The following is a 23,483-nucleotide window of genomic DNA, read 5'->3' as shown; positions in this document are numbered from 1 at the left end:
CTGTGTACAATAGTAGCTTGAAGTTAAGGTCTTGAAAGGGATCGACAAGTTGGGTGTTTGTATTAAAAGCAGAAGCACCGTTAAAAGCGTTATTTTTTCCTTGCTCCATTAGTCCAAGCGCCATCTGTTTTCCTTCCACAAGGCCCAGAGAGATTTGTTATACAAAGACACACCCTGGTGTAAATGCACATACACACAAATAAACGTACAGACACAAACACAGACGAGTGAACACACTTTCATTGCATGTAATGAATCTCAACCAAATGAGGTTTTAATCTAAACTAGTATTATGATGAGATTTTAAAAAGTAAAATCAAACACAGAGCACATCACGATCGAGAGACGCATCCCCAAAAACTTATTGAGGACTCTGAATTGCCCATGTTGTGTGAATGGTTCTTCGTTTGTTTTTAGTTTCTGCCCCTGCGATTGGTGGCCTGTCCAGGCTTGAATCTTGCCTCTTGCTCAAAATCAGATGGGATAGGCTCCAACTCATATGCGACCCTAATGAGGACAAACACTCTGGAAAATGGATGGATGGATATTGATGTTGCTGCTGTTTCTCTCTTTTTTTAAAAAAATATATTCCAGGTTGTTTGAAACCACTCCACTTGGCAGCATCCTCAACCGATTTTCCACAGACACAAACACAATCGACCAGCACATCCCGACCACCCTGGAGTGTCTCTCACGCTCCACACTGCTGTGCGTGTCGGCCCTGGGGGTCATTTCCTACGTCACCCCCGTGTTCCTCATCGCCCTCCTGCCACTGGCTGTCACCTGCTACTTCATCCAGAAATACTTTCGGGTTGCTTCAAGGTGAGACTGACGGGACCATGGCATCTGGGTCAGTGTATGCACAAGATGCAAGACACCATTTTTTTTTCAGTCTTGACACATCTATGCCTTGTTACAAAAAGCTTTCAAATGTTAAGGCTGTAGCGCATTGGGGTCAGAGTTCTTGGGACCAAGGTTGGAATGCCGGCTGCGGCTGTGTGGAGTTTGCATGTTCTCCCCGTGCCTGCGTGAGTTTTCTCCGGGCACTCCGGTTTCCTCCCACATCCCCAAAACATGCGACATTAATTGCACACTCTAAATTGCCCCTAGGTGTGATTGTGAGGGTGGCCGTTTGTCTCTATGTGCCCTGTGAGTGGCTGGCAACCAGTTCAGGGTGTACCCCGCCTCCTGCCCATTGACGGCTGGGATAGGCTCCAGCACTCCCACGACCCTTTTGAGTATAAGGGGCGAATATAATGGATGGATGGATGGATGGATGGATGGATCCCATCATATCTCACAATTTAAACTGACCATGCACTTCATTAATAGTATGAGACAAATTCTCATTTTGCCTTCAAAATCAAGTTTCATACAGCGGCTTAGCAGTACAAAAAGGCTCATCAGCCGATTCTGCCGAACTTTGCTGAAGCGGCTGTTGTTTCCTGCTCTTTTGCGAAGGGACCTTCAGCAGCTGGAGGACGCCACCCAACTGCCTTTGCTCTCCCACTTCTCTGAGACTGTGGAAGGTCTTACCACCATCAGGGCCCTCAGGTGAGTGTACGAGCTTCTTGAAAGCCCTTGTGAGGACAAGTGGCCTGACCATTCTTTGGCCTAGAAAGAACCAAAATGGTGAAGGTCCAAAAAGAAATGTTTTCATATCCCTCAGATATGAGCCCAGGTTCAGACAGAGGTTACTCCAGTTCACAGACGCCAACAACATCGCCTCGCTCTTCCTTACAGCAGCCAATCGGTGGTTAGAGGTCCGCATGGTAAGAACTTATTTGTTTTTGTACTGGTCTTGTTGCTCCTGCCTCTCACATACACAACATGTCTGTGATCTTTTATTCTGGGGCTACTCATCTGGTCCTTGTGGATGTTTATGAATCCCTAGACAAATCCGGGGTTTTTATCGGCATGCGTGCGAGCAATAAACACGCCACTGATCTCATTTTCATTTTATTGTACTCTTCATTAAATCTCCCCAAACATTCCCTAATGATTTGAATGACTGCAGGAATATATCGGGGCCTGCGTGGTGTTGGTGGCAGCTGTGGCTTCCATCACAAAGTCGCTCTACGAACAGCTGTCGACTGGACTGGTGGGGCTGGGCCTCACCTATGCACTCATGGTGAGACTGTGTTGGATGTCAAAAGTGTGACTGCACTAAAAGCTCGAAGCCAGGGGTGTCACATTGGTTGGGCCACATTGTAGTTACGATTTCCCTCAGAGGGCTCTTGTGACTGGGAAACCATACAAATCCTGAATTGTCTCATCATATTTACACATGAAAATTATGAACAGGTTTTGGAGTCAGATCTCAAGGCCAATGGGTTTTTCAACCATAGTTATTTTGTGATCATATTTGGAAAAATATTTTTGCGGTGCTTTTTCAAATACAATCATAGAAATTGTCAAAAGTAGCTCCCAATAATAGTGTATGAAATTACTTAATCTTGTTATATGTAAATAGTTATTGTCCAGCATTGCTTCAAGCATAACAGAGTAATCCACAAGTACTATGCAAATTTGTCTCTTAGGGGTTCTGAGTGGTCGGTAGCAGAGGTTTTCCGATATATTTATTTTGTTTTTGTTGTATTTTTAACTCAAGCAACCTTTTCTTTAATATTAAACAGTGAATAAAGGATCATTAACTAAGATTTGTTGGTCTGAAATCTGCACATCAACACAAGAACAAAAGCAAAACGCTGAAGCTGCTAAGTGTGCATTATTATCAACAGTGGAACGAGTACTACAGTATACCGACATGGCCTTAAAGGCCACCCTGCCAGGTAGAAGCTAAGGCATGACTGTAAAAAATGCAATACCCAGATCACAGTTTGCAAATACACACAGAAAGAAAAATCTTCATTTTGGCCTGTTGTTTGACAATGCTAAAATTAAACAGTTTGAAGATACTGAGCGTTGTTACGTGATGGGGAAAAAATGAGGGAAACTTGATCACTGCCGAGTATCGCGAGACACTTCTAGAAGGATGTCCAAAACATGTCGTCCAATTTAAAAGGCTGTGGTACCAAATACTAATGAAATGTATGTCAATTTTGGACTTTGAAGAAAGTAATGACCTAAAAAGCTAAGACTGAGTCTGACAAACGTCTTGCTCTTGTCAGGTTTCCAACTATTTGAACTGGATGGTGCGTAACCTGGCAGACATGGAAGTACAGCTGGGATCGGTCAAGAGAATTAACGGCCTCCTCAAAACGGAACCTGAGAATTTTGAGGGTCTTCTCAGTGAGTCCCGCATTAAATCTTAAGGCAGAAAAACATCTGCACTGCTAACAAACTGGTTTGGTTCCCAGATCTGTCCCAGGTCCCTGACAGCTGGCCCCAGCACGGTGAAATCCAGATCCAGAACTTGAGCGTCCGTTATGACGCCACGCTCAAACCTGTGCTCAAAAACGTCCACGCGCACATCAGCCCTGGACAGAAGGTAAGAAAACTTGAAAAAAAGCGCACGAGGTCATGTGTGTGAATTAATGTTGCAAATTTTGCAGGTGGGGATCTGTGGGAGGACAGGCAGCGGCAAATCATCCTTCTCCCTCGCCTTCTTCCGCATGGTGGACATGTTTGAAGGTTTGACTCTCACACTAATCACGTTTGGACACTGCACTTCGCAATACCCGACATGCGTACCGACTTTCGCAGGGAGGATTGTGATCGACGACATCGACATTGCCAAGCTACCTCTGCAGACGCTGAGGTCTCGTCTGTCCATCATCCTCCAAGACCCGATCCTCTTCAGCGGCACCATTCGGTATGAGGAACGAGCAGCCTCCGTTTTACCCACTAATGTTACTGTCATGTCACATTACATCAGGGGGAAACTTATCGGTGCAGTGGATAGAGGGGATAAAAGGTCCTTAAATCATTTCCACTGCAGTTATTCATCCCACACACAACCACAGCTGAGTTTGTCAAATTCCTTAAGGGCCCGTGTTATTTTTAAGCAACCTCAAATGTGTCTGTACAAGCTTTGAATAGATGAGCTGTATTTAAGCGGAACCCGGACTTTTCACGGGAGCCGTGCTTTTCCTTTTGACACAAATGTTCTCATTACAACTAATTGAAATAGAAATTTATGACATTTTCCCACTTCAGGCAGCACGGTAGGCGAGTAGTTAGTTATTTCAATTTAACATGGAAAATCCTATATACTGAACATGTTAATGCTGAATATCTTGATTACGGTTGTGTTTATTAACTGCAGAGGGAGCAGAGATTTGAATCAAATGTAAATATTTCAGAAGCCACTATGGTTTTTCATGTAACTGATATTTAATCAATGTTTGCTTTTGTTTCACATATGTAAATGTGTGTGTGTAGGTTCAACCTGGACCCAGAGATGAAGGCCACAGATCAGATGCTTTGGGAAGCTTTGGATATTGCGCAGCTTAAGCCTGTTGTTAAGTCACTTCCAGGCGGGTTGGGTGAGATTTTACTTGGCTCTGTTTGCATATGTGCATTGTTGTTATTCAGTACTGTTTTGAGCTTTTAATGCAGTAGTCAAAGATCAATTTGGTTCTATGACCCCCCTCCTTCAAAAAAAAGGTGCAAAACATTTCCCAGACTTCCTCTATCCAGCTGATCTGCATGAAAGATTACACATCTGCTGTACTGTATCACAATACATCAGCATCAATATTTAAAATGCCCTGCAGAGGCTTTTAATTCACAATGGCCACTCTCAGGTTGCAGTCTCATATTCAGATCACACCTAATAGCAGACTTCCCCTTCATCTGACTTCCACGATGAACCTGACGAATGTGATGAGTGCTTCGTATGCTTATGGCTTTATTTAGCTTCTGTGGCTCGCTGGTTATCTCTCTTTACTTTGTTCTCCTCTGATTATCATGACCAGACAAAAAAGTTGATGCATCAGTCTCATCACTATCACAACCTGTGACCTGTACTATGTTTATTGTAATCTATCTATCTATCTATCTATCTATCTATCTATCTATCTATCTATCTATCTATCTATCTATCTATCTATCTATCTATCTATCTATCTATCTATCTATCTATCTATCTATCTATCTATCTATCTATCTATCTATCTATCTATCTATCTATCTATCTATCCATCCATCCATCCATCCATTAACATTACATGGGCAGCACGGTGTCACATGTAAAGTGTCGCCTGGTTAAGTCTACATTTGAACATGTTTCCAGATGCCAATGTGACAGAGGGAGGAGAAAACTTCAGCCAGGGTCAACGTCAGCTATTTTGCCTGGCCAGGGCCTTCGTGAGGAAAAGCAGCATCCTCATCATGGACGAAGCCACAGCGTCCATCGACATGGCAACGGTCAGTGGGTTTACCACCATTCTTTCCACAGAGATGACGGCGGGATGATGTAGAGGTCACTGGATGATTTTCTGTCACCATGACAACTATGAAAAGAGAAGATAGTTTGAAAACAGATATGTGGGATAAAAAAAAAAACTTTCCTTATTTCTGGCGGGACGGTGGATCAGCTGGTAAAGCGTGCGCCTCACACTTCTCAGGTCCCGGGTCTAATCCCAGCCCCACATGTGTGGAGTTTCCATGTTCTCCCCGTGACTGCGTGGGTTTTCTCCAGGCACTCAGTTTTCTCCCACATCCCAAAAACATGCAGCGTTAATTGGAGACTTGAAATTCCCCCGAAAGTGTGAATGTGAATGCGACTATTGTCCCTGCGATTGGCTGGCAACCAGTTCAGGGTGTACCCTGCCTCCTGCCCGTTGACAGCTGGGATAGGCTCCAGCAGTCCCCACGACCCTCGTGACGATAAGTGGCTTAGAAAATTGATGGATAAACCTATTTCTGCGGGAGGGCAGAACAAAATGAGTGGAAATAAAAGCCCGAGGGCCACTGTGCACAAGCGGTTACTCTTTCCTTAAGAGCATTTACTGAATGCTGTTCGACAAAGAGTGACATTTGTGCTCTCTCTAATGCAGCACTGATGGCCTTGAGCGGCAACGCTGAGCTTTAAATTTTACTTGCCCATCGAGTTTCTTAGGTCAAGTTGATTGGATGCGAGAGAGAAGGAACAAAGACTGAAATGCTTAGGGCATCATGACAATAAGGTTAGTGTTACAAATAAAATACATTATTATTGTCACATTTACGCAATCAATGACAGTTGAAGAACAATATCAGAGATTACGTCAGCAATGTGCCAGGTTACCACAACCGAGGACATTGAAAGTACGTTTTGTCAAGGAAGGAAGACAATTGGAAGTTTTGCTCACGAGGAGAACGCGGGATGAAGTCACCATCTCCGGCCCATTTTTTTCACATCTCCACAACTCCTTTTTATTCACTTAGGGCAGTCCGAAATGTAACAAACAGCAAACGCAATAAATGACAACCGTAAGCAGCTGTGTGACAAACAATGCAAAACCGAGTCAATAAACAAAGTAACTGAGGCAAATGGTCACGTTCCTCATTTCGAGCTGAGCACTTTTGTCGCATGTTTGTGACGTCACTCCATTCGTCTCGGTCTTGTGATGTCATATCTGTTATCCTGGTCGTGACGCCTCCGTCGACAGTTGAGCGCTTTCGCGCATGTAATGTTTGTAGTGCGTCTTCCTCTGTTACATCATATTATTTAAGCATCACGCAAAAAAACAAAAGAAAAACGAGAGCTAACTATGTACTATTAAGAAAAAGAGCATCAAAATCAAACGAAACTAAATATGAGGTAATCCAACAATTATCAGTAATAGTAGTTGAAGTAGAAGTAGTATTTTTTCACCATTTTTTACTACTTTGGCATTTTCTATGACCACCATTCTACTGTAAATGCTCTTGAATTCATTTATGCCATACATACAGAATTTGGATGCAAGAGTACTACTGTATGTGAATGTTTGTTCACATCCAAAGCAGCCGAACCTGACAATTGTGAAGACAGGAACCAACATCCACGTTTACCTCATATTATATGGTTCTTTTCCCTTGCTGGAGTTATTTTAGTAACACTCAGTGGCCATACCATTATGTACACCTGCATAATAAAATGAGGTAAAACAAAACCAAAAAAATGTTGTTTGGATAGCAATAAATTTAGCAACACAGTGCGTCTGGGGCTACAAGGCACGCAAAGTTTTTTTTATATGAGCCAACATTCGGCTGGTATTTTTTTGCATTGACTTCCAAGCAAAAATTCAAGACACAAATTCTAAAAATGAAAAAGTTTGAAGTTGTCAAACTACAAATTTTTAAAATTGACAATTACGAAGTGTATTTGAAACGATCACATAATATTTCCTTAGAAAAGTCCATTTTGCTTAATGATAACAATGCAAAATACCATAGGCAGGCTCACAGTTAGCTTTGGTGACCCTTTGAAGACAAAAAGTCGATCCACCCACATAGACAGAAAATATAATATCCATCCATCAATTTTCCAAGCCTGTTATTCTCACCAGGGTCGCGGGAGTCCTGGAGCCTATCCCAGGTGTCAATGGGCAGGAGGCACTTGTGAGGATAAGCGGCTAAGAAAATGGCTGGATGGATGGATGGATGGATGGATGGACTTCTAACCAATCTTCTTCTGCCACTACAGGAGAGCATCCTGCAGAAAGTGGTCATGACTGCCTTTGCTGACAGAACAGTGGTTACAATAGCAGTAAGTGCATTTGCAGTAGTATAAAATCACCCCCCCCCACACACACACACACACACACACGGGCACACTCACTCTTCTCATTCACGCATTTTCCAGTGGTTTATATTTGTTCACCCTGATAAGCAGTCCCTATTCTGTTCGTGCGTGCCACACAGCATCGCGTCCACACTATACTGAATGCCGACCTGGTGATTGTAATGAAGCGGGGGATCATCCTGGAGTACGATGAGCCCCAGGCCCTGCTGAATAAGGAGGACAGCGTCTTTGCCTCCTTCGTGCGAGCGGACAAGTAGCACAAGAAGAAGAGGAGGAGGAGGAGGAGGACGAGAAGGAGTAGAGAATGCATTAAAGACATTCAAAGTGCAATTGACTCATGGAATATTTACCTTTATTTTGTATTCATCTTGTATTATACTTGTACATAATAATGTGAAATGATTGTTAATAAAAATATATATTATCCCTGAAAGGTGCATTGGCACATTGAGGCAAGTGAGTTGCTGTTCAAGAGATTCGACTGACCTTCATTGGCATTGCCAGTGACATGTATTCATATTCCCACAAGTGTCACAAGATACTGCGGGAGCCAAAGTTGACTTCAGAGCGCTACAAGGACGCTTGAAATAGCCATTGCAGCCTCCACAGCTTCTACTCTTCTTCAAAGACCGCCAAGGAATCTGAAAGACCAAAAGGCTTTCTTTCAAAAGATGATAATGACCACTTTTGATTGGCACGATTCCGCTCGATTTCGTGTTGGCAAGATTACGTACTTGAAAATATAGATGGTTACGATTATAAGGTATCGCGTTGAAAAAAATTCAAAATATATACACACAGTTGCATTTTATGTATGCAGCCTGTGGGAAACCACCATAAACCATATCCTACAACGTTGACGTAATGACAAATGTGTGCAACTATCTATTGAGACGTCACTTAAGCTTTTGTGGTGTTCCCAAAAATGGAATCGTGGAAATTTCGAAACGTAACTGTAATTAAACTACGCATTTTCTTTGAGTAATATTATAGATCCCAATTGCATATATTTCCATCCATCCATTTTCTTTACCACTTATCCTCACGAGGGTCGCGGGGAGTGCTGGAGCCTATCCCAGCTGTGTCGACTGATTATGGTATGTTTATTAGTGTTTGTAGTTGACAGTGGTGGATGACTGTTTTGCAATTATTTTATGTTTGATTTAGCAACGAGAGAATATTATTGTATCAGTACGTCACAGTAAACTAGAGCCAGAAAAGGGATTGAAACATTTGTTTGGCTGTTTCAAACCTAATTGACCCCTTGATGAATATTCATTCAACTCCCAGCAAGGACGTGAGAGAGAGGGAGGGAGGGTCTGCCCCCCCCCCCTTCCCCCGACGCCCCTCTCGCGCTGTCGAGCACAAAAGAAAAGTGCATCACGGAGCATCATGAACCTGCGACGACATAGGCGTAGTGTTTGTGCATCGGTGGTGATTTTGATTTTCAGTTGAGGGGGGGAGGGGGTTGTTGTCGTTGGTGGTGGTGCACCCTAAGTGACCGTGGCAGCTGAGCACGAGGCAGAGGAATCCCCAACCGGGCGGTTGATCCGATCTGAGGGGGGGTAACGTGAGAAGAGCGCATAACTGGGGCAAGCAGACGATCATGAAGGCTGCAGCCGAGCTAAAAAGCTTCCAGAATCGAGGTCGCGAAGCGATATAAACAAAGAAAGAAAGAAAGAAAGAAAGAAAGAAAGAAAGAAAGAAAGAAAGAAAGAAAGAAAGAAAGATAAGAGGCGTTGACAAGGCAGTTGGGAGCGTATGTTGTCATGTCGCCATGCTGTCCAGAAAGGGGCTCATTCCGGAGGACTACCTGCTGACGCGCTTGGCCGAGGACGTCCAGCAGCCTAAGTTCAGATCGAAAGCCAGGAAAGCCCGCTTCGTGGCCAAGAACGGCGCCTGCAATGTGGCGCACACCAACATCCGCGAGCAGGGTCGCTTCCTGCAGGACGTCTTCACCACCCTGGTGGACCTGAAATGGCTCCACACGCTCATCATCTTCACCATGTCGTTCCTGTGCAGCTGGCTCCTGTTCGGCATGATGTGGTGGCTCATCGCCTTCGCGCACGGCGACTTGGACCGGCAGGCGGGCGACTCGGTGCCGTGCGTCACGGACATCCGCTCCTTCTCCTCCGCCTTCCTCTTCTCCATCGAGGTGCAGGTGACCATCGGCTTCGGGGCGAGGATGGTGACGGAGGAGTGCTTGTCCGCCATCGTCGTGCTGATCGCGCAGAACATCGTGGGACTGCTCATCAACGCCATCATGCTGGGCTGCATCTTCATGAAGACGGCGCAGGCGCACCGGCGCGCCGAGACGCTCATCTTCAGCAAGCACGCCGTCATTTCGGTGCGGAACAATAAACTTTGCTTCATGGTGCGGATCGGCGACCTGAGGAAGAGCATGATCATTAGCGCCACCGTGCGGATGCAGGTGGTCAGGAGAACCACGACCGAGGAGGGCGAGGTGCTGCCGCTGGACCAGATCGACATCCACATGGACAACCCGGTGGGCACGAACGGGGTCTTCCTAGTGTCGCCGCTCATCATCTGCCACGTCATCGACAAGGACAGCCCCCTGTACGGCATGTCCGCCGCGGACCTGCAGCACGACGACGTGGAGGTCATCGTGGTCCTGGAGGGCGTGGTGGAGACCACCGGCATCACCACGCAGGCCAGGACCTCTTACGTGTCCGAGGAGATCCTGTGGGGCCAGCGGTTCGTGCCCACCGTGTCCGAGGAGGACGGCATGTACGCGGTGGACTACTCCAAGTTCGGCAACACGCAGAAGGTTCCCACGCCGTGCTGCAGCGCCAGGAAACTGGACGAGGCGGGCGGCATCGCCAGGTTTAAACTCAACGAGGGCGTCACCTTGCGGCCGTCGGTGAGAAGGCGGCGGGGGGCGGCCAGCGTGGCCCGGCGCTCCAGATTGGATAGCCGATGACGATTGGAGCTCAGTCCGAACCGGTTTCGAGTCAATTCGGCGTTCGTCGCATGGTAACAACTTACACCTCAAGCTACCTAGCCACTTTACTTTCCAGCAAGGTATCGAAAAGGGGTGTGCAAACTTTTGGAGTCAAGAGTCACAGGCCTTTCTTTTCTTTTCTTTTTTTTGTCTCGAACACGACAGTTATTAAGTTAAAAAAAAAAGTGTACTTAAAATAGTTTGCTTGAATTTTTACTAATTCTGCATCACATTTCAATTTTATCCTCAATTAATTCAGAAACAATAAAATAGATTAAAAATTGTTAATTGTACAGTAGCTCCAATGTGTGCATCAAATTGTTTTTTTTTAAATAATGATCATTTTCTTTATTACTTAGGACTAATTTAATTACCATTGTCCAACCAAACATTTAAGGTTTGAAGTATCATAATGCCCGGTGGGCCGGATGACAGAACAGAGCAGTTCTGTCTGTCATATCATTCGTGTCATAGTGTTATTGCCCAATTCACGTTTTCATTGTTTTTGGAAAAAGAAGAAGAAAATACAAATTCATCAAACAAGATGAGTGCAGTTGCCTTGGTAAATCGATGGAATTTTATTAATGGCCGCCGTGATGTTAGGTTAATAACAACTTGGACAATCATGCGAAATAGGCAAATTTTATTTTGCCCATCCCTGTTCTTGAAGCACACTCATGACACATCAATTTATTTTTCAAAATGTCTTATTTAATATCAGTAGCAAGTTCAACAGCACACTGTGTTGTTTATTTGTATGTTGCTCACCACACAAAGACCAGACCACCACACCTATATATAAGGGGGTTCACAAACCGGGTTAAACCTCTGGAGCTAGCAAAGTGGGGTCAGTGCCTTGTTGAAGGGAACATCAACAGTGGACCGGAAGCAGACTATAGCTTCATGCCAACAACCGGTTGCCATTTCACATATTTGCCTGCAGCTGGAATTGAACCTGGCCCCTCTGGTTGCAAAGCACAAGTCCTTACAGATGATACTGAACCTCGCACCAAGTACAGAGCTGACTAAGGCAAGAGGAGGGTGGGTGGATAAAATCTCTCCGAGGAAGAACCCTTGTACAGACTTAAGACTCAGCGTGGGGCGGGTGTCTGCCTCAACCAGTTGGGTGACAAGAGGGACAATCGGCAGAGCGAGAGAGAGAGAGAGAGAGAGAGAGAAGAGAAGATAAAAGAGGAATTGCAACAGGGTTAAGGAAGCAGCTTGTACTGTACTCAATGTATTAGCAATAATGGTGATAAGCAGTATTCATGGTGTTAGTACTACTAAATCAATTGTAAAATTCTTGCTGTTCTTAGTTGAACTTCTGGAAGCAGAGGTACTTAATGCTGGGGGGGGGGGGTATTGTGATACTACACAAATTCTGACATCGAAACTGAAAAACAAGAACATGTACTAAGTTTAACTGTAGGAGTCCAAGTGGAAATGGCATTAGCGCAGAGTAACAGAGAACTGCAATATCGATGAACTGGAAGAGGTCGAAACATTTTCTCAGCGATCTTCATGAGGGGGCCGGATTGGATTTCATACTTCAAAGGATTCCCACTCATATTTCAGTGCACCACGCACATACACGACCTACTCGTGCAGGGTAACGCGTATCAAGTCAGCAATCGTGATTGTAAGTCTCCTCTTTGAATGTGTAAGATATTCCGACACGAAGTGTCATCTGCAAATATTTGAAGAAATAAAGGAGAACTTTGGATCAAAATTAGGGTCAAAGATAAAGTTTTTTGTGAAGACCTAACTGTCTATCCTGTCCAACTTCGCTATGTTATTGTTTACCGAAAACATATCTAAAATACTCAGTTCGAACACACGGCAAAGGGAAAACTATGCATTTACCAACCTTGCGATCAAAGGTCAGATAATTCGGGGTGTCTAGAAGAACATCCTGTGGTGTGGTACATTTTAAGAGTGAGCTTCCCCCTTGATCTGCTCAGAAAACGGTTGAGGCCAATAATCAGAAATGCAATTACTCTTCATTATTACCGAAAGTTAATCATTGTATGTGGAGTCAACACCAACCCACGCAGGCACTGGGAGAACATGCAAACACCACACGGGCAGTGCCGGGATTTGAACCTGGGTCCTCAGATCTATTTCAGTTTCACAGCGGTGCCACCGTGCCGCCTGGATAAGAAGTGTAGACAGATAAGAAGTGTAGACTGCAAAAATATTTAGTTAATATTTTCGATAATCAATAATAAATGCTTTCCAGGCGTTTTTTTTTGGGGGGGGGTGGGTCACTTTGAACACATCCCAGGATAATCAGTTTAAGACATAATAGGAAGAAAGGAAACATGCTCTCATCACACCTGACTGTCCCAATTTAATGCAAACATTTTAATCATGACACTTGAGTATGTTAAGTATCAATGCAGCCATCTGAGATGTTTAAATTCAAGTTTCTTTTCAAGACTACAACATGACAGTTAAGCCAATGATCGAAATTACTGTGCATACACTTTTGTTTGATGCATCCCATTGTAGATACACATCCAACTAACCTTATAAAGATCCATCCATTTTGTAAGCCGCTTATCCTCACAACGGTCACGGGAGCCTCGCTATCCCAGCTGTCATCGGGCAGGAGGCAGGGTACAGCCTGAACTGGTTTCCAGCCAATCGGAGGGCATATGGAGACAAACAACAGCTGCACTACAATCACACCGAGGGGCGATTTAGAGTCTCCAATTAATGTTGCATGTTTTTGGGATGTGGGAGGATTCCGACGGGGGCACGGGGAAAACATGCAAACGCCACACAGGGCAGCTGGGTTTTGAACCCCTGTCCTCAGATCTGTGAGACTAAGTCTCTAAGCAGTTACACCACCGTGCCGCCCTTTCGAACATTAACTGCATTACTCTTCGTCGCACTGATACAACAATAAACAACATAGCACAGTTTGCATTGGGAAGTTCACTCCTTGCACGCTCTCCGCGCACAGGAAAATTCTGTAACCCAGAGCGCTGGGAGTGTGTGGGCGCAACATGACCTCGGCCAAAACTGACACATTCAATATGGCGGATGTAGTGACGCGTCCCGAGCAAAAGCCAACACGTTCATTCGTAAAGTTATGGAAAGTGGAGCAGACTCTGTCGCTGGGTGCCACGGTCTCGTGGAACGGTGGAATTATCGGACCGAATTTACTAAAAGACCCAGGCGACATTAAAAACAAAACTAGGATTAGTCCGAGATTGCATGACGTCTCGATGGGATGCAGTTTAGGCCAGAATACACGCGGACAAGAACTGCTGCGTTGGTTTGAGACATGGGAGCAAGAGCCCAGCGGGGAACCTTTTTTAAACCTTATTGGTTGACTGTTTTCCCAAAAATACTATTTTTCATCAGGCCGAATCATTGACGTTTTACTTCGACCAGAAGGAAAGGACTGGGCTTGTACGGCCGCTAGGTTATAACCCGGCCGCGACTGTTCTTTATTCTCTTTTCCAAACCTTTAAAGTGTATCGTGAAGTACGTTGGGGTGGGGGGTGGTGGGTTCCTCCGAAGATTATTTCCCTTTAGAAACAGAGTTAAGAAACTGTAGTTGAATTCGGCTGGCCTTAACAGCTGACTATGGCTTTCTTTACATGTTTGATTAAAAATCTAATTGTGTTTTAAGATTTTCTGAAGCCGGTTTCAATTGGTTTTTACCCAGCTATTTTAAGGCAAATTTTAATTTAATACATGTGGAAAAAGTGCTCGTTCGTGCTTGTAACTGAGGAAAAGTACACTAACTTAGGATGCGGGTCCAAGAAACATTTTTTTTCTTAACACTTTAGTAATACTATGTGAAATATCAGACAACAAACACAACAGACTAGAATGGCATTTTTCTTTTATTAGATTATAATCAGCAGAGCTCGAAATATTAAATTGCTTTTAACTTAGTTAATAATTAAAATACATAAAAACAAGAAACAGAACTGAAGAACCCTGCAACAAAGAAAAAAGAAATAAATTATAAAAGGGACAAATATAAACTTAATCCTCTTCGATATTGAGGCTGTCTGGACAAAAGTCCCAGCAGATGGTTTCTTTTTATGTGTAATAATTATTGGCATTATTCCCAAACTAATTTCCTTTCATACTCTTTTTAAAAGCAAATTTAAAAAAAGGGCCGCAAAAACTAAACAAATTGAGAAGAACACATTTGCAGCTCGCCGCCAGCATGCGCCGCATTCCCCCCTCCTCACTTTTATCTCCATCTTGGCTTCTATCGGACAGCAGACTTGACATCACATTTTTGTCCATCTGTGTTGCTGGGGTGGGTGGATGGAAGTTGGGAGGGGAGGGGGAGGCTTGCTGCACTGAACACCAACAAACCACTGCAGTTCACTCACCAGTCTGTTAAAATATCACCAGTTCTTTGATCAGATTAAATATCTAATATACAATCTTTATATTTTCTACCATGTTTCTGCATTTTCATCTTTGCTGCCCTCTAGAGGTAAGTAGGCGCCACAACATGTTTGTTGGGGTGACGCCATCAATGGTAGGTCATGTGGAGTTTATAAACTAAAGGTTTAAAAAGAAGAAGAAAAAAAAAAGCTTCTCTGGCAGAAGTGACATTTTCTCTCAGGTCCTGAGTAGTTGGCGCCTTCAATCAACCCCCCACATAAACAACCCAACCCACGGATTGGTTATTACTACCAGTCGTGCCACTCTCAGGACCAACATGGCAATTGGAGGAGGCCAGCAGAGATGTCTCTCGCTGCACAATAGCAGGTCCAAGCAAAGTACTGTACAGCCCAATTGTGTACAGGATGTGAGAGGATAAAGAAGAGGGCCCCGACACGCACACCTTTAACCCAACCAAACAAAAAGAATCAAATAACTCACCAACAAAAACAAAAGTGAAATGAAATAAAAATTAAACAGCCTTAGTTTTGTTCTCCTGGTTTAAATGGCAGAGAAGATGGGAGGGATGTTTTTGTTTTCTTTTGATCCCTGCGAGGAATGTTCACGCCAATTCCTGCTGGCGTTCTAAACTCCTCACTAACACCCACCCCGTAAACCTAGCCAATCTCCCCCTCCCCCGTTGTCTGTCCGACTGGTTGGTTGGTGCTGCAGCGAAATGCACAAGAGTAGTGGAAGGTCTCTAAATTCCCGCTGACACACCGTGGAAGGCGGCAAGGCCGTCTTTCCTCCATCTTATCCTCGATCAATGCCGGGAGGGCCGGCACCTCAGCAGGGGCTCTGCTCATCTCTCTGTCACGTGGTTTTGTGAGGAAGGGGAGGGCGACGAGGTCGGGGAGGAGGGTGCCGGCGCAGCCAATGGCGCCGGGGTGCACAGGATTTCGGACAGGTCGTCCATGATGCAGGTCTCCTTTGGGTCAACCAAATTGAATTCCCTTACAAAAACGATGAAATGTGCATAGAGAGTGTTCAAGTGGCCCTGCAGGTCCAGTGCCACCGTCTCTTTAAAGTGCGCCCAGTAGAGGTGAGCCAGCACGTGGAACAGGTACCGGCAGATCTTCTTCACCAATGTGTCAAAGGAGTTGGGGAATTCTTTTCCTGAGGGAAGATAACAGATGATTAGGAGGTGAGATGACTTTGTTGAAGTCTACACCCTATCTGGCTGGAACGTCAAAGAAAACAAAACAGTTTGCGTTCTTGCTTCGCTTGAGTGGCGAAACACAACAGAGGCAGCAGGGGGCAGCAGCTCAACATTTGTTGCAACATTACTGAAGCGTTTCCCAAATTTGACAGACACCCGAGGCACAGGATGCACTAAGAACCTCTCATAGAACACCACCCAAAAAAAACAACAAAATGCCCCAAAAAGCATACATAGATTTGTGAAAAATGATTACCTAGCTAGTTAAAGACCAAGCTGATAGATTTGCATAAACTGGACACAGAGAACTTCAGCAGCTTCTCTTTTTTTAAATTTTGCATTTTTTTTGTAGCAGACATGCTGACAGACAGGTGGATACTCAAGTCAATTTTACTTTGTATCATCTAGTGGAAAAAGCATTACGTGAACTTGCTATAGATTGCTGGCATAAGTGACATAAAATGATAAAATAATGCTTCTCTGAGCCATTACATGAAATTGTACAATTTGTCTCTGATATGCTATTGCACGGCAGCTGGAAATAACCTACTTGAGCACTGGAAGGGATACTTACCGTATTTTGTAGGAAAGGTTTCCTCATCTGTGACCAGTTTCTGACAAAGACTCATAACAAAGTCAACATATTGTGGCGCAGTGCACTTTGTCTTCTTCCCCTTCTCATCCTGCCAGTAGTATATTCTGGAGAATATACAAAAAGGAGGAGGAAAAAAAATTAACACGTTTCAAAACATTTGACAGTGAGGAAGAGTAATTTTTAAATGAGGTCTTCATGAATCATGGAAATGTTTCCTGAAAAAAATATTTGAGGAGGGCGTAGCAGGTGACATAGCTCTAGCCACACACTCTGTCTTTCATTGAGTCTCCACAAGAAACAAGTCAGGTGATCTTTAGAGACATTGATCTGCTGCTGGATATTACCACATTCAGGGAAAACCCGAGTACACAAGTTATGTCTGACTGAGGATTACTTCAAACTAAGATGGGCACAATGAGTTGAGTCGTCTTCTACAGACACTAACATAAATTCATTTTATAATATACTGGAGTATGCAGACATCATATCTACAAGTTAAAATGTAGAACATTAATCTCAATAGTCATACATGATATAGATTCACGAAAATTTTCAGAGGGTAAATTCCTGACTAATTTCCGTTGTAAAAATAATTTCAATTGTTTATTATGTAACATTGTAGTCTCTATAGAAGGTGAAATAATAATAATAAAAAAAAAAAACCTAAGCCACACTTTAAAAAAATTGTGTATAGTAATATAAGTGGTGCATGAATGCATGTATATATCAATTAGTCTGTTACAGTGTTTAAGGTTTGGTACACATTAAAGGTATCGTGGGTATCATTTTATGTGACAATGAGGAGGTATGCTAAAGTACTCAGTCTTCTGCCTTATTGTTGAGCGCAGATCCACTCTACTCCTCCTCTCACATTCATTCTCACCAAGGAAAGGTCCGATTGGAAATTCACCCTGATGTGCTGAAACTACTCTCAAAATGCATCGGAAAAATCCTCCACAGTCTTTCAAACCTGCTACAACGGTATATTGCAAGTGTCACACAATGCGTAACTTTATCAGTGGAAATACAACAAACATGACATCAGATTTACGCCAACATCACCCCAATGAGAAAATAAGTGCCAGACAAAAACGAGCAGCACGTGTTCTACAAACTTTACCTGACATATTTGCATGGCATCATTCAAACAAGGCAAAATAAATTGAACGGGATACTGTTATATTTACTGGTGCAGACATATGATCTTTCCAAACTTGGGGACAACACTGGGTTTTCAGAACATGCTGCGGCGTGGATGGCTTAGGCTTAAAATTCATTTTTGAAACTCGCTGCTGCTCTGACCTCAAATGGCTAGATGTCGAGAGCTACACAGAACTACTTGACGTGTCTTCGCCAGTCGCACTACTGATGATTTCACCAGGTCTTACAGAAGCTGTGGAGGTTTCATCAAAACAAATTAAAATATTTGCCGGACGAAAAGCCTCTACTTTTTTTTATGCGCTGAGAACCCTGGTGCATATTTAACGATGTGGCTGAAATATATATATTTTTTCTCGCTAGCGGCTATGAGTTTAAAAGCACAACAAACACTTGTTCTAACAAAATGGTTAAAACGTGGCCTTGCTGTACAATGCATTTGGATTTTAGCATGCCCAGATACTTCCAATGTGTAGAAGAAAATTATTTTCTGAGCATGTAGAAGAGGAATCTACCTCAATTGTGCATAGAAAAACAAGAATATACAGTGCCCTCCATAATTATTGGCACCCCCAGTTAAGATGTGTTAAAAGCCTTAAAATAAATTAATTTTATTGCAGAAGAATACTGTCACACTGAAAGTTTTAGGAAAATGTAACCTTCAACTCAAATTAATTGTAAGAAAATAAAAAAAAAATCCCTGACTAAAAAAAAAATAATTTCATTAAATCACCTGTTCCACAATTATTGGCACCCTTAACAATTCCCAGCATTTCTGTCATTTCTACAGTAGTTTACAACATTTACCAGAGTATGTAGGAACATTTAATGAGTAATTCATCACTTCCTGTTTCCCTGGGGTATAAATATGACATGACGCAGTGGCCATTTCTCTTATCCACTCTTAAACATGGGAAAGACAAAGGAACACAGCATAAAAGTGAGGCAGATGTGCGTCGACCTTCACAGGTCAGGCAGAGGCTACAAGAAGATTTCCACTCAACTGCAGCTGCCCATATCCACTGTGAGAGGAATAATTAAGAAGTTCAAAACAACTGGACGAGGACCCATGTTTATTTTGCCACCATGCACAGTGAGGAGGATGGTAAGCGAAATCAAAAGATCTCCAAAGCTCACTGTTACATAATTACAACAAATGGTGGCATCCTGGGGTCACAAAGTCTCCAAATCAACCATCAGGCGCTGTCTACACGCCAACAAGCTGTTAGGGAGGCATGCACGGAGAAAACCTTTCCTCACTCACAATCATAAACGCAAACATCTGGCGTTCGCCAAGCGGTATTGGGGATTCAACTGGGACCGTGTGCTTTGGTCAGATGAGACCAAGATTGAGCTTTTTGGCAACAAACACTCTTAAATGGGTCTGGCGTGCCACAAAAGATGCGCATGCTGAAAAGCACCTCATACCCTATGTGAAGAATGGGGGTGGGTCAGTGATGCTGTGGGGCTGTTTCGCTTCCAAAGGCCCTGGGAACCTTGTTAGGATGCATGGCATCATGAATGCTTTGAAATACCAGGACATTTTAAATCAAAATCTGTTCCCCTCTGCCCGAAACCTGAAGATGGGTCGTCACTGGGTCTTTCAGCAAGACAATCACCCTAAACATATGGCCAAATCTACACAGAAATGGTTCACCAGACACAAAATCAAGCTCTTCCCATGGCCATCTCAGTCCCCAGACCTCAACCCCATTGAAAACCTGTGGGGTGAGCTGAAGATGAGAGGACCCAGGTTTCTGGATGATTTAGAGATTCTGCAAAGAGGAATAGCTGAAGATCCCTCTTTCTGTCTTTTCCCATCTTGTGAAACATTATAGGAGAATATTAGGTGCTGTTTTGTTGGCAAAACGGGGTTGTACAAAGTATTAACACCAGGGGTGCTGATAATTGTGACACACATTATTTGACGGCAAATTATTTCTTTATGTGGGATTTTTTCCCCACTGAATAAATGCACTTGTATCAAATTGTGGATTTTTCTCTTTTTTCCCATTAAGGTCCCATATTATTTAGAAAAAAAAATTAGAAGCTAAAAAACACATCTTAACCAGGGGTGCCAATAATTACGGAGGCCACTGTACCTCAATTGCCCAAAGAAGAAGACGAAGCTACCTCTAGTGTGGGTAGAAGAAGAAGAGCGTCAGTTTTTGGTGCCCTCAAAGTAGGACACAGCACGATAGGCACGAATGGAAAATTTATATTTTTAATTGATTTAAAATCTTTCACAAAAATTGGCAGCATGCAAAGCGATTCCTTTTCTGAGGTCTTCTAGTGAATTTTAAACGCATTGAGTGGCTGAAGTGTGAAAGAACCAACGGATGAAAAGGCTGGACTGCTACATGAGGCGAAAAGCACAACTTCCGCAGTAACTTGAGATGAAAATGACATTGAGAGTGACAGAGACAGAAATGGTGTGTGGCGGAGTCTTTCTGAGGGTCTTCAACACAATTGCTGAAGACAACGACTTTACTAGTTTCAGTGAACAGGAGGAGAATGAATAAAACTGTTATGTTTAAGACATTTTACTGTTTGGAAACAAGATAAGTAAAACATTGACAAAGGCTGTGTGTAAGTAATTTCACAACGTACTAGTACGTAGTGTATATAGCCGTGGTGTATGGTCAGGCGCGCCTCGTGTATGGGGGGAAAAGAAAAATGCAACAAAGTGGGCGGGATTTATTTTCTGTGGCGCACTGTTGTCTGGAAAATACAGTATTTTACATACCTAAACATTTTTTATTTATATTTTAAGTCATTGAGCATGAATATTGCGGGTGACATCGTGTTCATTGAGCAATGATGACTTTATTGATCATGTTTTGTTTTTTCTTTTTTTTTTGGGTGAGACTTATTCCTGAAAAACGATTGACCACCACTGGTAAGGATCCAACTTCAAGAAGGTCAGCGTTTGCACCCAGTTGATTGCAATGCGACCCTCAGACTGGCATGGTGCCTACGCTGTAGCCTTGCGAGCGACTTGGGGAATGGAGGAGTTGTTCCAGTAGCCCTCCCAATCCAGCTTTTAGGTCACTTGGGCCAGTCGGCCAATCAGGGTATTTTTTGTGAGGTATCTACAGTATATGGACACTAGGGTTATGCGTATAATCAGGTGCATTTATACTCTAAATGAGGAAGTGGAGCGCTGTAGTCTGGCTGTAAGAAGTGACTGCATGTAACTAGTGCAAAACTAATTTTTTTTCAACAAAATATGTAATTGTCGAAATTTGGACAGGAAGATTCAGTACAATGCCAGTGAAACGATCAGTAGACTCATCACAAAAATAATTGGTGAATAGTCGACTACTAAAATAATCGTTTGTGGCAGCCTTAATGTTTAGCTGAACTCAAATAATAAAGTTCATTTAGAGTTAACGTACAGTGAAGTCACACAGGAAGTTGGTTTAAGTCTTAAATGGTCATGCTCCCATAGCTCATGGAAACATTTTCTTCCCAAAAATAGTATTGAGCTATCTTTGGGCAGGAGCACTGACACTCCTGAGACTGCAGCAGGCAGAAAAGACAAGCGGGCAGGGGTCAGTTGGTCACGTTCATGGAATGAAGGGGATGGAATTGGATGAAGACCGTGTTTCATCATTCTTAATAAATTGTGTTTTCTTATAATATGTAACTCCATGACTAGAAGATAAGAAAAAAATAAACATCCCCCATTGTCTTTTGTTCCATTTCATCATTTCAGTCATTGGCAATTTACACTGTCACACATGTATAATGTCACATTGTTAGCACAGCTGTCACAGCTATTGCAGTCCCACATTTTCACCCTGCTGTGGAAACCTTGCTTGATCTACGCTGCTGTATCTACATAAAATATAGTATTTCCCCCTCTACATCTGGTTGCTGCACATTTGTCAGGGTGTGGGAGAGCAGTGACTAAGTAGCAGTTTAAGGTGACAGCAGGAGCAAAGTGACTGTTGACTGAGAGGCCAAAGTCATGACAAGCTCATCTTTCACAGTGAAGGCCTCATTATATATACTGAGCCTCAACGGTTGGCTTGTTTGTCACCGTTTGTGTGAAGTGTAGCGCACAAGTGCATAAGTGCGTAAATTTGTGTGTGGGTAATCTGGTTTTTCCAGCATGCAGAATACACAGGATGAACAAAGGACTGCTCCTTAAGACAAGGGTGCACGCCATTAACTCCGTACCCCACCCTGACAGGGTAAACTAGTTAGATAAATACTTATAATTAGACACAGTCTTTCAAGGGGACAATGACCTTTGAAAAACGTCAACTGCCACACTGGTATTAAAAAACGTTTAACGGCAAACATTTTTTCCTTGGTGAGAAACTCTACGCTCTTGAAAATAATTTACTGCTGATGTCAATGTCAAAAGATGTGCATGACCTATTGGGGGAAAAATATACATGAGAGAACTGAGAAATCTCACAGAACGCCCTTGGTTTTTATTTATTCATTTATTTTTTTTTTTTTTAAACAGAAATCGGTGAAAGACTCATTACTGGCATGTGCACATTGAACAGTGGCATAGTGGACGCCAATTCATTACACCCCCCCTCCCTGCATGCACACACCCACACACACAATATTAGAGAATGATTGGGATTTCTTTTTTTTTTTTTTTTTTAATTTTTATACTGAACTGTAACAGCACATCTGTGTACTTCTATAACAGTGATGTGATAATGATGGAGGAGGATCAGCTTTTACAAACACACGACAAGCAGAACAGAACGGTACCCCAGAAGTGCCATACTTGCTGTCCTGCAAGAAAGCTGACTGGAATGCAATGATGCTGCAGATTCAGACTGTCGAGCAGCTTCTAGCCTCTTTGTGACGCTTAATATCGGCACAGTAATCAACAGCAAAGCAGAAAGAGGACAGAGCATGGGACCTCAAAATAAAAATCGAAACGTCCCACCATTTATAAAGTCATATAAGAATATGTGGCTGTGGTTTCTTGGTACTGTACAATTGTCTGGCAACCAGTTCAGGGGTAGCCTGCCTCGTGTCTGATGATAGCTGGAATAGGTTCCAGTTCTATCGTGGCCCTTGTGAAGATAAGTAGCTCAGAAAATGGATGGATGGATGTTTTAACATTCATATTAGTTTGCTTAGTTTACACCTGTAAGTCTGTTAATATTTCACAGTTTTTATGTTGCAGATAATTATATTTGTGTGTGTGCGTGTTTAAACTAATGATTGACATTTAAGGTTTCACTTTTCAGGCTAAAAGTGGAGTCCATTACTCACGTGTTGCATGCAGTCATAGCTTGACAGCTGTCCCCAGTGCAGAACTCTGAGATGGTGCTGTATTGTAAGTTGATAAGATTGAAGAATGTAGTTGCTGCAGGAATCAAAAAAAAAAAAAGGAGAGGTCACAACGGCGCCAAGATGAGTCATCTGCTGCACAAGATTATGCGCTTATAATAATGCTTATTGACGTCAGAGCACGGAAGAGGTGTATTTGTTAATGATACGTGTCTAACAACAGTGAGTCACCGTCACAAGC

General features: G+C 43.1%; 3 protein-coding genes across 7 annotated transcripts in view; 2 read left to right on the top strand and 1 right to left on the bottom strand.

Moving 5' to 3' along the window:
- Positions 1–8,099, top strand: part of abcc8 (ATP-binding cassette, sub-family C (CFTR/MRP), member 8) — a 50,173-nt gene extending 42,074 nt beyond the window's left edge. For all 3 annotated transcript variants that reach the window (XM_061822404.1, XM_061822403.1, XM_061822402.1), the window contains 12 exons: positions 595–822; positions 1,462–1,554; positions 1,670–1,772; positions 2,018–2,131; positions 3,132–3,252; positions 3,321–3,451; positions 3,516–3,594; positions 3,667–3,775; positions 4,345–4,448; positions 5,198–5,331; positions 7,577–7,639; positions 7,795–8,099. In XM_061822404.1, coding sequence (XP_061678388.1) covers positions 595–822; positions 1,462–1,554; positions 1,670–1,772; positions 2,018–2,131; positions 3,132–3,252; positions 3,321–3,451; positions 3,516–3,594; positions 3,667–3,775; positions 4,345–4,448; positions 5,198–5,331; positions 7,577–7,639; positions 7,795–7,932 — 1,417 coding nt within the window. In that variant the 3' untranslated portion in view covers positions 7,933–8,099. The remainder of the gene's footprint in view (positions 1–594; positions 823–1,461; positions 1,555–1,669; positions 1,773–2,017; positions 2,132–3,131; positions 3,253–3,320; positions 3,452–3,515; positions 3,595–3,666; positions 3,776–4,344; positions 4,449–5,197; positions 5,332–7,576; positions 7,640–7,794) is intronic.
- Positions 8,100–9,076: 977 nt separating this feature from the next.
- On the top strand, positions 9,077–12,275 carry kcnj11 (potassium inwardly rectifying channel subfamily J member 11). Its single transcript, XM_061822405.1, has one exon. It carries the CDS (start codon positions 9,453–9,455, stop codon positions 10,614–10,616), a length of 1,164 nt encoding a protein of 387 aa, XP_061678389.1. The 5' UTR covers positions 9,077–9,452; the 3' UTR covers positions 10,617–12,275.
- A 2,204-nt stretch (positions 12,276–14,479) lies between these two features.
- The window catches only part of mob2a (MOB kinase activator 2a), an 87,044-nt gene continuing 78,040 nt past the window's right edge, over positions 14,480–23,483 (bottom strand). For all 3 annotated transcript variants that reach the window (XM_061822991.1, XM_061822990.1, XM_061822989.1), the window contains exons 3-5: positions 23,225–23,318; positions 16,793–16,917; positions 14,480–16,175 (exon numbers count right to left, since the gene is read on the bottom strand). In XM_061822991.1, coding sequence (XP_061678975.1) covers positions 15,862–16,175; positions 16,793–16,917; positions 23,225–23,318 — 533 coding nt within the window. In that variant the 3' untranslated portion in view covers positions 14,480–15,861. The remainder of the gene's footprint in view (positions 16,176–16,792; positions 16,918–23,224; positions 23,319–23,483) is intronic.

This window comes from Syngnathoides biaculeatus, chromosome 6 (genome assembly GCF_019802595.1).
Source record: "Syngnathoides biaculeatus isolate LvHL_M chromosome 6, ASM1980259v1, whole genome shotgun sequence".
Taxonomy (NCBI): Eukaryota; Metazoa; Chordata; class Actinopteri; order Syngnathiformes; family Syngnathidae; genus Syngnathoides; species Syngnathoides biaculeatus.
The sequence above is the reverse complement of the archived record's forward strand: the minus strand, read 5'-3'. Positions and strand labels throughout refer to the sequence as shown.

What these genes read in the sequence shown, in the direction of transcription:
- kcnj11 (XM_061822405.1), top strand. Translation starts at nt 9,453, where the DNA reads ATGCTGTCCAGAAAGGGGCTCATTCCGGAGGACTACCTGCTGACGCGC.